Raw genomic sequence first — 13130 nt, forward strand, 5'->3', positions numbered from 1 at the left:
AGTCATATGGCTTCAGCAGCTTTTAGAAGTACATGGGTGAAAAGCAAGAGAGGATTTTGGCCCAAAAACATGTTTTTCACAAGCTCAATGATGGCTTTTTGTGTGAGAATACCAGTGTTCATTTCAGAAATGGATCAATAATGAAATACTGTTTTAGCTAAAAAGTTGCTGGTAATTTCAATGCCTTTTTGGCACTATTAGCATTTCATAAGCATGGTTCAGAGAATGTCAATACAGTGTGATGTTAAGAGCATAATCTGTAACAATTGGTTTTGTATGCAATGCATTATTTTCTTTTCATGATTGTTCCAGGAACAAGATTTTACCAAAGAATATTAAATTGTATTATTTTCTCCAAGGCATTCATTAACAGTTTGATTATGTATGGAACAAAGATTGATAGACAGTGGATCTTACAGGGTGTCCCACTACTCCAGTTCGCAGTCTTAACACTACACAGGAGTCCACAGACAACATTAATTTCCACGAGACAGAGATGGTAAGTAAAATGAAATTATACGTATCCTGCTTGCCTGCAATTTTGTACATTGAAGCTTCAGAGGTATGTGCATTTTAGTCTTCAGCATTGTATATTTGTCTTGCAGATTAGTTGCCTGTACTGAATTGTCATGTTTGCATTTTGTCCTCCATAAGAAATCTGGTTATTAGGAGCTACAGCATTGAGGGGTTTGTTTTATTGGATATATTAAGTGACAGACTTCTTTTGTAAATCCAAACTCTCAAATATTTTTCACTGCATACTAGGGGAACTATGGTCAGAAGTTGATAAGTTTGGTTGTTGAGCCCCTGGAAGTAATTTTACTAAATTTCTTGTAAGATTTGTTTAGTATTATACTCTTGATAAGTAGAAAGAGCAGTGAAGTCTCTGTAGTAGATGGTTTCTTTCTTCTAAAAGTAGTTAAATTCAGTGATATATTTATTATGTTTCTGTGTTTCTTAGTTTTGTTTATTCAATAGAGAATTATTTGTTATCCACGCTTTTTGGCTTTTTTTTCCAAGGTATATTAGAGTCTTATTATTATATGGGTTTTCTTAGATGATTATATTACATGTACCTGCATTAGGATAGTCAGTGAATGCATTTTAGACTTTTTTTTACTGTGCGTTGGCATTTAAGAATTTCTTATGAATGATATTTGTGTTTTTGTGGCATATCAAGAGCTAAATATTTTTTATTATTTTGTGTAACCTTAGGACCCATATATTGGGCTTTTGAAGATTTAGAGCTGCTACCCATGAGAATGAAGGGTAGGGTGGTTTTCTTTGGGACAGGAAAATCCTCTGCAATGCCATACTCCAATCTGTCTGTTGACAATGGTAAGGCAACATGGCTTCATTGAAGATTACATTTTGCTTGTGTTTTACCAATTGCGGACAGAGTTAGTAAATGCCAATACCTACCTGTGTACCTACCAGACTATCTACCTACATATCTTCCTGCCCTAAGAGCTCTTAACTTTTTCCATGGGCTCTTGCAGCACTCAGAAAGCTAGCCTCATCCAGCAGACAGGACCACAAGTGACAAAGCTTAGTGATGCAACATGTATGCCTATGTGGAGCAAGACTAAGGCATTTGAACAGTAGTTGTTTAGGTTTTCATTGTGGTAGTTGCATCATGGGCATGAAGGGTCTTGATATATGATGAATTAATTTTCATAGTATTTTAGGGGTGGGTGACATCCAGAGCATAGATGAGAAAGTGTGACTTGTACATGTATAAGGAATCAGATGGGTGTATGACATGAGGTGGTGTTCAAGACAGAGTTGGACAGGTTGTTTAGAGTATTTCTGGTCATTTCAGCATGTATGCATTTTGACAGTATCATGTTTGTTAGGGTTAGGAGGGGAGAGAGAGAGATCTGAGAGAATGTGTTGCTTATGAGAGAAGTGGGGGTAGTCCTTTTATTTATTATAGGGGTTTGCTTGGTAGTTATGGAGTGGTTTTGATGGGAAGTGTCTAGTGCTCTTGCAAAAAATTGAGTACCCAGCTTATTACAGTGGGATTATATATGGAGGAGTTTTGTTTCATTATGTAGGAGTTAAATGTTTGTTTTTATTCGGTAGCCAGCATATAAGGGTGCAATTATGTGTGGTTTGCAGCTCTTTTACATTTGCTCTGATAGGGTGGATGACCAATCAAGTGAGGCATAGTTTATAGCAGAGCATACAAATTGTTTGTTCAGGACACTAAGGGATTCTTTTTCTTGTCAAAATCTGGTACCAGTTAATGTTCCGAGGGCAATTAGCTTGTTTGTTGCTTTTGTGTTGATGTTGTGGTGTGGGAAGTGAATCTCACATGTGCATCATAAGTGATGCCCAGAATAGTTAGTGTAATGTTGAGTAAGAGTGATTGGCTGTTTTAGTTACTGAGAGTGTTATGTTGAGTAAGTGTGATTGCCTGTTTTAGTTAATGAGAGGTTGCTGGTTGGATTCGTGTCTGTCTGGAGTTGAAAGGGTGAATGAAGACTTTTGTTGCGATGCAGACTTTCTGCTTTTGATGAGTCATTCTTCCAGTTGTGTAGTTTTGAATTTTTGTTGTACCAGTCTTGAAACACTCAAAAAAACTCAACTCTCTTTCCTTATACTGCTGTATAGCACCTATGTTTTCAGTAACCAAACTCTTTGAAGAACTGATTCAAACAGAATCAAACATGTTATCCCGTGCTTACCCATGCAACATGGCTTTAGAGCTAATCAGTACTTTACTACACACTAGGCTGTATAAAACATATCCTAAATGGCTTCTTCCATCCACAACCTACCTCACCTCTCACACAGTATTAGTGGCAGTAGACATTAACAGAGCACTTTTGACACTGTCTTATAACACATTCTCACAAATGTACCTGACACCATTCTCTTCCTAGCCAGAGTTGCTCATAAAAGCTGCCCCTCTAAAACTATTCAGATCTATGATGGAATACTCAAAGAAGCAGTTCTTTCTCCATCCCTCTTCAGTCCCTTCCTACGTGACATCCTATTACCTCCTGTTAAAGGGATAGGTGTTATATGCGACATATATGAGAAAGTATATCTTGCACATTCCTAGGGATTAGTTTCAGTGGATGACTGGATTGGCAGGGTGATGGCTCAATTCTTGTTGAGTCATTACAGTATGTATGTTTTGTTAGAATTGTGTTTTTAAGGGTAAGAGGGATGTGTAACTATAAGATGGTGAAATGTGAAGCATGGTAAGATTTTTGTTCCTTGTTGGGGATGATGGTTTATTATGGGATGGTTTTGATGGGAGGAGTTTGTTTGCATTTGCTAAAAACTGAGTGCGAAAACAGTTAAGTAACTTCATATTGGAGGTATTTTTTTTCCATTGTGCATGTGTTAGACATGTACTAATGAATATATTTTTGAGCTTTCCCCAGTATGATATGGTTATTTCTTAAATAATATGCTTTATTGTACTTAGGTCATCAGTCAGTTACTCATAAAGTGTTTTTACTGAGACTATGAGGAAAGTATGGATTGCCTTAAACTGATTGATTATTGTGCCCGAAAGTTTGCACTCACTACCTTGTAACCATTTCCTAGTTATGTAGTGCAAATGTATTTTATACCATGAACAGCTCATCCACATTCATATCTCTGTTCTGAAATATGACATTTTTTCAAGCTGTATTGTTGTATAACCAAACCATATTTGCAGCACATTTATAGTAATGATTAGATAGCTTAAATGGTCAGGCTTGGAAAACCCAGAAATACTAGAAAATTCTCTTCACTTGCTTTGCTGCCTAAATTATATTTAGTTTATCTCATTTACATCACTTCAAAGATGAATTCCCTTTACTAGATGTATTATAACAGGGGTCTTCAATGCTAGGTGGATTTCTTTTTGTTTTTCTGTTTGCTTCGTGCACTGTATTTATTCAGGTCATGTTTTGGTCTTTACATTTGCTGAAATCCTGTGTTGATGAGCCAGATTGCTGGTGATGCTTTTATTTTAAAGATGAATATAATCATTATCTATTCACAAAAACTGTTATTATGGCTTGCTTTTATTATAACATATGTACTAAGGCACACAAGAACTATGCTGATTTGCAAGATTTTTTGTTTTATAGTTTGGTTTGAGTATGTGTGACTACTTAATTGTATTTTTGATTGTTGTAGTTATTTGAGGAAGTTCAAGTGCATGAGTGTGTTTGTGAAATATTGAATTTCATAAAAATTTACCTGATATGAAAGGACATGATCCATGAATGTCAGTATTTGTTGAATGAGACCATTAATTCCATTGCAAATATCAATTTAAGTATATTTGCAGTCCCTTTCCTTCATGGAAGCACCATTTGGATGAAAGTAAAGGGATTTTGTATTGCTCTCATTGATATTTGTTTTCTGTACCTCAGTTCACATTGCAGCACTCATTGGTAGGCTGCCATTCATTCTTATTCTCAACTCTTTGAGCCCTAATTTTTATTCTTATTCTTTTTATGCTTCCTTTCTGTGCTCCTCTTTATGTTTAATTATTTAGAATATTTTTAGTAGTTTCATACCATCACACATTTTTGTAATGCAAGCAAGTGGTGATTGCTTCACCTCAGAAATTGCCAGACCAGTTTAAATCTCCATAGCAAATGTTTCAAGTGTTGCTGTTTGAGTCTTCAACAAATGTAGGTGTTTATATGAAACCAGTGTGTGGTAAAGATCCTGCATGTGCCACCATGCTGCAATTATGGGAACTGGCATATATGATGTTAATAGATAGTTAGGTCAATCATTATTAGCTATAGTGTATGGAATTTAGTCTTTGATATATGCATGAAAGATATTTAACAATTACAATTTTTTTTTTTTTTTTTTTTTTTTTCCAAAAGAAGGAACAGAGGGGGCCAGGTGAGGATATTCCAAAAAAGGCCCAGTCCTCTGTTCTTAACGCTACCTCGCTAATGCGGGAAATGGCGAATAGTTTAAAAGAAAGATATTCATACTTTGAAAGATATATATATATATATATATATATATATATATATATATATATATATATATATATATATATATTTTTTTTTTTTTTTTTTTTATACTTTGTCGCTGTCTCCCGCGTCTGCGAGGAGATAGGGGTGAAAGAATACTTCCCACGTATTCCTCGCGTGTCGTAGAAAGCGACTAGAGGGGACGGGAGCGGGGGGCCGGAAATCCTCCCCTCCTTGTATTAACTTTCTAAAATGGGAAACATATATATATATATATATATATATATATTTTTTTTGTCGCTGTCTCCCGCGTTTGCGAGGTAGCGCAAGGAAACAGACGAAAGAAATGGCCCAACCCACCCCCATACCCATGTATATACATACGTCCACACACGCAAATATACATACCTACACAGCTTTCCATGGTTTACCCCAGACGCTTCACCTGCCCTGATTCAATCCACTGACAGCACGTCAACCCCGGTATACCACATCGCTCCAATTCACTCTATTCCCTGCCCTCCTTTCACCCTCCTGCATATTCAGGCCCCGATCACACAAAATCTTTTTCACTCCATCTTTCCACCTCCAATTTGGTCTCCCTCTTCTCCTCGTTCCCTCAACCTCCGACACATATATCCTCTTGGTCAATCTTTCCTCACTCATTCTCTCCATGTGCCCAAACCATTTCAAAACACCCTCTTCTGCTTTCTCAACCACGCCCTTTTTATTTCCACACATCTCTCTTACCCTTACGTTACTTACTCAATCAAACCACCTCACACTACACATTGTCCTCAAACATCTCATTTCCAGCACATCCATCCTCCTGCGAACCACTCTATCCATAGCCCACGCCTCGCAACCATACAACATTGTTGGAACCACTATTCCTTCAAACATACCCATTTTTGCTTTCCGAGATAATGTTCTCGACTTCCACACATTCTTCAAGGCTCCCAGAATTTTTGCCCCCTCCCCCACCCTATGATCCACTTCTGCTTCCATGGTTCCATCCGCTGCCAGATCCACTCCCAGATATCTAAAACACTTCACTTCCTCCAGTTTTTCTCCATTCAAACTCACCTCCCAATTGACTTGACCCTCAACCCTGCTGTACCTAATAACCTTGCTCTTATTCACATTTACTCTTAACTTTCTTCTTTCACACACTTTACCAAAATATATATATATATATATATATATATGGATTTGTATGTAGCATTTATGGATCAGGAGAAGGCATATGATAGAGTTGATAGAGATGCTCTGTGGAAGGTATTAAGAATATATGGTGTGGGAGGAAAGTTGTTAGAAGCAGTGAAAAGTTTTTATCGAGGATGTAAGGCGTGTGTACGTGTAGGAAGAGAGGAAAGTGATTGGTTCTCAGTGAATGTAGGTTTGCGGCAGGGGTGTGTGATGTCTCCATGGTTGTTTAATTTGTTTATGGATGGGGTATTTAGGGAGGTAAATGCAAGAGTTTTGGAAAGAGGGGCAAGTATGAAGTCTGTTGGGGATGAGAGAGCTTGGGAAGTGAGTCAGTTGTTGTTCGCTGATGATACAGCGCTGGTGGCTGATTCATGTGAGAAACTGCAGAAGCTGGTGACTGAGTTTGGTAAAGTGTGTGGAAGAAGAAAGTTAAGAGTAAATGTGAAAAAGAGCAAGGTTATCAGGTATAGTAGGGTTGAGGGTCAAGTCAATTGGGAGGTGAGTTTGAATGGAGAAAAACTGGAGGAAGTGAAGTGTTTTAGATATCTGGGAGTGGATCTGGCAGCGGATGGAACCATGGAAGCGGAAGTGGATCATAGGGTGGGGGAGGGGGCGAAAATTCTGGGGGCCTTGAAGAATGTGTGTAAGTCGAGAGCATTATCTCGGAAAGCAAAAATGGGTATGTTTGAAGGAATAGTTGTTCCAACAATGTTGTATGGTTGCGAGGCGTGGGCTATGGATAGAGTTGTGCGTAGGAGGATGGATGTGCTGGAAATGAGATGTTTGAGGACAATGTGTGGTGTGAGGTGGTTTGATCGAGTGAGTAACGTAAGGGTGAGAGAGATGTGTGGAAATAAAAAGAGCGTGGTTGAGAGAGCAGAAGAGGGTGTTTTGAAGTGGTTTGGGCACATGGAGAGAATGAGTGAGGAAAGATTGACCAAGAGGATATATGTGTCGGAGGTGGAGGGAACAAGGAGAAGAGGGAGACCAAATTGGAGGTGGAAAGATGGAGTGAAAAAGATTTTGTGTGATCGGGGCCTGAACATGCAGGAGGGTGAAAGGAGGGCAAGGAATAGAGTGAATTGGAGCGATGTGGTATACCGGGGTTGACGTGCTGTCAGTGGATTGAAGCAGGGCATGTGAAGCGTCTGGGGTAAACCATGGAAAGCTGTGTAGGTATGTATATTTGCGTGTGTGGACGTATGTATATACATGTGTAGGGGGGGGGGGGGTTGGGCCATTTCTTTCGTCTGTTTCCTTGCGCTACCTGCGTGTCGTAGAAGGCGACTAAAAGGGGAGGGAGCGGGTGGCTGGAAATCCTCCCCTCTCGTTTTTTTTTTTAATTTTCCAAAAGAAGGAACAGAGAAGGGGGCCAGGTGAGGATTTTCCCTCTAAGGCCCAGTCCTCTGTTCTTAACGCTACCTCGCAAATGCGGGAAATGGCGAATCGTATGGAAAAAAAAAAAAAAAATATATATATATATATATATATATATTATCCCTTGGGATAGGGGATTAAGAATACTTCCCACGTATTCCCTGCGTGTCGTAGAAGGGAGCGGGGGGGCTGGAAATCCTCCCCTCTCTTTTTTTTTTTTTTTTTTTTTTTTTTTTTTTTTTTTTTTTTTCCAAAAGAAGGAACAGAGAATTGGGCCAGGTGAGGGTATTCCCCCAAAGGCCCAGTCCTCTGTTCTTAATGCTACCTCGCTAATGCGGGAAATGGCGAATAGTTTAAAAGAAAGAAAGAAGAATATATATATATATATATATATATATATATATATATATATATATATATATATATATATATATATATATATTTTTTTTTTTTTTTTTTCCCATACTATTCGCTATTTCCCGCGATAGCGAGGTAGCGTTAAGAACAGAGGACTGGGCCTTTGAGGGAATATCCTCACCTGGACCTCTTCTCTGTTCCTTCTTTTGGAAAAAAAAAAAAAAAAAAATTATTATACTTTGTCGCTGTATCCCGCGTTTGCGAGGTAGCGCAAGGAAACAGACGAAAGAAATGGCCCAACCCCCTCATACACATGTATATACATACGTCCACACACGCAAATATACATACCTACACAGCTTTCCATGGTTTACCCCAGACGCTTCACATGCCTTGATTCAATCCACTGACAGCACGTCAACCCCGGTATACCACATCGCTCCAATTCACTCTATTCCTTGCCCTCCTTTCACCCTCCTGCATGTTCAGGTCCCGATCACACAAAATCTTTTTCACTCCATCTTTCCACCTCCAATTTGGTCTCCCTCTTCTCCTCGTTCCCTCCACCTCCGACACATATATCCTCTTGGTCAATCTTTCCTCACTCATTCTCTCCATGTGCCCAAACCACTTCAAAACACCCTCTTCTGCTCTCTCAACCACACTCTTTTTATTTCCACACATCTCTCTTACCCTTACGTTACTCACTCGATCAAACCACCTCACACCACACATTGTCCTCAAACATCTCATTTCCAGCACATCCATCCTCCTGCGCACAACTCTATCCATAGCCCACGCCTCGCAACCATACAACATTGTTGGAATCACTATTCCTTCAAACATACCCATTTTTGCTTTCCGAGATAATGTTCTCGACTTCCACACATTCTTCAAGGCTCCTAGAATTTTCGCCCCCTCCCCCACCCTATGATCCACTTCCGCTTCCATGGTTCCATCCGCTGACAGATCCACTCCCAGATATCTAAAACACTTCACTTCCTCCAGTTTTTCTCCATTCAAACTCACCTCCCAATTGACTTGACCCTCAACCCTTTTTTTTTTTTTTTTCATACTATTCGCTATTTCCCGCGATAGCGAGGTAGCGTCAAGAACAGAGGACTGGGCCTTTGAGGGAATATCCTCACCTGGACCTCTTCTCTGTTTCTTCTTTTGGAAAATCCCTCAACCCTACTGTACCTAATAACCTTGCTCTTATTCACATTTACTCTTAACTTTCTTCTTTCACACACTTTACCAAACTCAGTCACCAGCTTCTGCAGTTTCTCACATGAATCGGCCACCAGCGCTGTATCATCAGCGAACAACAACTGACTCACTTCCCAAGCTCTCTCATCCCCAACAGACTTCATACTTGCCCCTCTTTCCAAAACTCTTGCATTCACCTCCCTAACAACCCCATCCATAAACAAATTAAACAACCATGGAGACATCACACACCCCTGCCGCAAACCTACATTCACTGAGAACCAATCACTTTCCTCTCTTCCTACATGTACACATGCCTTACATCCTCGATAAAAACTTTTCACTGCTTCTGACAACTTGCCTCCCACACCATATATTCTTAATACCTTCCACAGAGCATCTCTATCAACTCTATCATATGCCTTCTCCAGATCCATAAATGCTACATACAAATCCATTTGCTTTTCTAAGTATTTCTCACATACATTCTTCAAAGCAAACACCTGATCCACACATCCTTTACCACTTCTGTATATATATATATATATATATATATATATATATATATATATATATATATATATCTTTCTTTCAAACTATTCGCCATTTCCCGCATTAGCGAGGTAGCGCTAAGAACAGAGGACTGGGCCTTTGAGGGAACACCCTCACCTGGCCCAATTCTCTGTTCCTTCTTTTGGAAAATTAAAAGAAAAATGTAAGAAATAATTAGAAAACTGAAACTTCTAGCTTGAAATGAAATGAAAATATATATATGTATATATATATTCTTTTCTTTCAAACATTCGCCATTTCCCACATTAGCGAGTTAGTGTTAAGAACAGAGGACTGGGCCTTTGAGGGAATATCCTCATTTGGCCCCCTTCTCTGTTCCTTCCTGCGTTAATGAGGTAGCTCAAGAAAACAGATGAAAGAATGGCCCAACCCACTCTCATACACTTGTATATACATAAACGCCCACTCTTGCACATATACATACCTATACATTTCAATGTATACATACATATCCATACACTGACATATACGTATATATGCATATACATATTCATACTTGCTGCCTTCATCCATTCCCATCGCCACCCTGCCACACATAAGATGGCACCACACTCCCCCCTCGGTTGTGTGAGGTAGCGCTAGGAAAAGACAACAGAGCCCACATTTGTTTACACTCAGTCCCTATCTGTCATGTGTAATGCACCAAATCCACAGCTCCTTTTCCACATCCAGGCCCCACAAAACTTTCCATGGTTTACCCCAGACGCTTCACATGCCCTAGTTTAATCCATTGACAGCATGTCAACCCTGGTATACCACGTCGTTCCAATTTACTCTATTCCTTGTATGCCTTTCACCCCCTGTATGTTCAAGCCCCAATCGTTCAAAATCTTTGTCACTCCATCCTTCCACCTCCAAATTGGTCTTCCACTTCTCCCCGTTCCTTTTACCTCTGACACACATATCCTCTTTGTCAATCTTTTCTTACTCATTCTCTCCATGTGACCAAATCATTTCAGTACACCCTCTTCTGCTCTCTCAACCACACTCTTTTTATTACCACACATCTCTCTTACCCTTTTATTACTTACTCAAACCACTTCACACCACATATTGCCCTCAAACATATCATTCCAACACATCCACCCTCCTCCGCATAACCCTATCTATAGCCTATGCCTCACAGCCATATAACATTTTTGGAACCACATTCCTTCAAACACACCCAGTTTTGCTGTCTGAGATAATGTTTTGCCCTCCATACATTCTTCAACACTTCCATAACCTTTGCTCCCTCCCCCACCCTGTGATTCACTTCCACTTCTATGGTTCCATCCACTGCTAAGTCCACTCCCAGATATCTAAAACACTTCACTTCCTCCAGTTTTTCTCCATTCAAACTTACCTCCCAATTGACTTGTCCCTCAACCCTACTGAACCTAATAACCTTGCTCTTATTCACATTTACTCTCAACTTTCTTCTTTCAGACACTTTACCAAACTCAGCCACCAGCTTCTGCAGTTTCTCACCTGAATCAGCCACCAGTGCTGTATCATCAGCGAACAACAAATGACTCACCTCCCAAGCTCTCTCATCCACAACAGACTGCATACTTGCCCGTCTTTCCAAAACTCTTGCATTCACCTCCCTAAATACCCCATCACTAAACAAATTAAACAACCATGGAGACATCACGCACCCCTGCCGCAAACCAACATTCACTGAGAACCAATCACTTTCCTCTTTTCCTACACGTACACATGCCTTACATCCTTGATAAAAACTTTTCACTGCTTCTAACAACTTGCCTCCCACACCATATATTCTTAATACCTTCCACAGAGCATCTCTATCAACTGTATCATATGCCTTCTCCAGATCCATAAATGCTACATACAAATCCATTTGTTTTTCTAAGTATTTCTCATATACATTCTTCAAAGCAAACACCTGATCCACACATCCTCTACCACTTCTGAAACTACACTGCTCTGTACATGCTTTCACCCAGTCAGTGAATACCCTCCCATATAATTTACAGAGGTATAAGTTTGTTGAGTATTCCTGGTAAATTATATGGGAGGGTATTGATTGAGAGGGTGAAGGCATGTACAGAGCATCAGATTGGGGAAGAGCAGTGCGGTTTCAGAAGTGGTAGAGGATGTGTGGATCAGGTGTTTGCTTTGAAGAATGTATGTGAGAAATACTTAGAAAAGCAAATGGATTTGTATGTAGCATTTATGGATCTGGAGAAGGCATATGATAGAGTTGATAGAGATGCTCTGTGGAAGGTATTAAGAATATATGGTGTGGGAGGCAAGTTGTTAGAAGCAGTGAAAAGTTTTTATCGAGGATGTAAGGCATGTGTACGTGTAGGAAGAGAGGAAAGTGATTGGTTCTCAGTGAATGTAGGTTTGCGCCAGGGGTGTGTGATGTCTCCATGGTTGTTTAATTTGTTTATGGATGGGGTTGTAAGGGAGGTAAATGCAAGAGTCCTGGAAAGAGGGGCAAGTATGAAGTCTGTTGGGGATGAGAGAGCTTGGGAAGTGAGTCAGTTGTTGTTCGCTGATGATACAGCGCTGGTGGCTGATTCATGTGAGAAACTGCAGAAGCTGGTGACTGAGTTTGGTAAAGTGTGTGGAAGAAGAAAGTTGAGAGTAAATGTGAATAAGAGCAAGGTTATTAGGTACAGTAGGGGTGAGGGTCAAGTCAATTGGGAGGTGAGTTTGAATGGAGAAAAACTGGAGGAAGTGAAGTGTTTTAGATATCTGGGAGTGGATCTGTCAGCGGATGGAACCATGGAAGCGGAAGTGGATCATAGGGTGGGGGAGGGGGCGAAAATTTTGGGAGCCTTGAAAAATGTGTGGAAGTCGAGAACATTATCTCGGAAAGCAAAAATGGGTATGTTTGAAGGAATAGTGGTTCCAACAATGTTGTATGGTTGCGAGGCGTGGGCTATGGATAGAGATGTGCGCAGGAGGATGGATGTGCTGGAAATGAGATGTTTGAGGACAATGTGTGGTGTGAGGTGGTTTGATCGAGTAAGTAACGTAAGGGTAAGAGAGATGTGTGGAAATAAAAAGAGCGTGGTTGAGAGAGCAGAAGAGGGTGTTTTGAAATGGTTTGGGCACATGGAGAGAATGAGTGAGGAGAGATTGACCAAGAGGATATATGTGTCGGAGGTGGAGGGAACGAGGAGAAGAGGGAGACCAAATTGGAGGTGGAAAGATGGAGTGAAAAAGATTTTGTGTGATCGGGGCCTGAACATGCAGGAGGGTGAAAGGAGGGCAAGAAATAGAGTGAATTGGAGTCATGTGGTATACAGGGGTTGACGTGCTGTCAGTGGATTGAAGCAAGGCATGTGAAGCGTCTGGGGTAAACCATGGAAAGCTGTGTAGGTATGTATATTTGTGTGTGTGGACGTGTGTATGTACATGTGTATGGGGGGGGGGCCATTTCTTTCGTCTGTTTCCTTGCGCTACCTCGCAAACGCGGGAGACAGCGACAAAGTATAA

The 13130-nt window shown here is 40.2% G+C and overlaps 1 protein-coding gene across 23 annotated transcripts in view; it reads left to right on the forward strand.

The window, feature by feature from the left end:
• The window catches only part of LOC139765081 (phosphatidylinositol 4-phosphate 5-kinase type-1 alpha-like), a 372175-nt gene that overhangs the window by 301764 nt on the left and 57281 nt on the right, over nucleotides 1–13130 (forward strand). For all 23 annotated transcript variants that reach the window (XR_011716566.1, XR_011716567.1, XR_011716568.1 and 20 more), the window contains one exon: nucleotides 420–499. Coding sequence is in view for 20 of the 23 variants with exons in the window: in XM_071692221.1 (XP_071548322.1) it covers nucleotides 420–499 (80 nt within the window). In the remaining 3 variants the exon portion in view is untranslated. The remainder of the gene's footprint in view (nucleotides 1–419; nucleotides 500–13130) is intronic.

Source organism: Panulirus ornatus, chromosome 52 (genome assembly GCF_036320965.1).
Source record: "Panulirus ornatus isolate Po-2019 chromosome 52, ASM3632096v1, whole genome shotgun sequence".
NCBI classification, from domain to species: domain Eukaryota; kingdom Metazoa; phylum Arthropoda; class Malacostraca; order Decapoda; family Palinuridae; genus Panulirus; species Panulirus ornatus.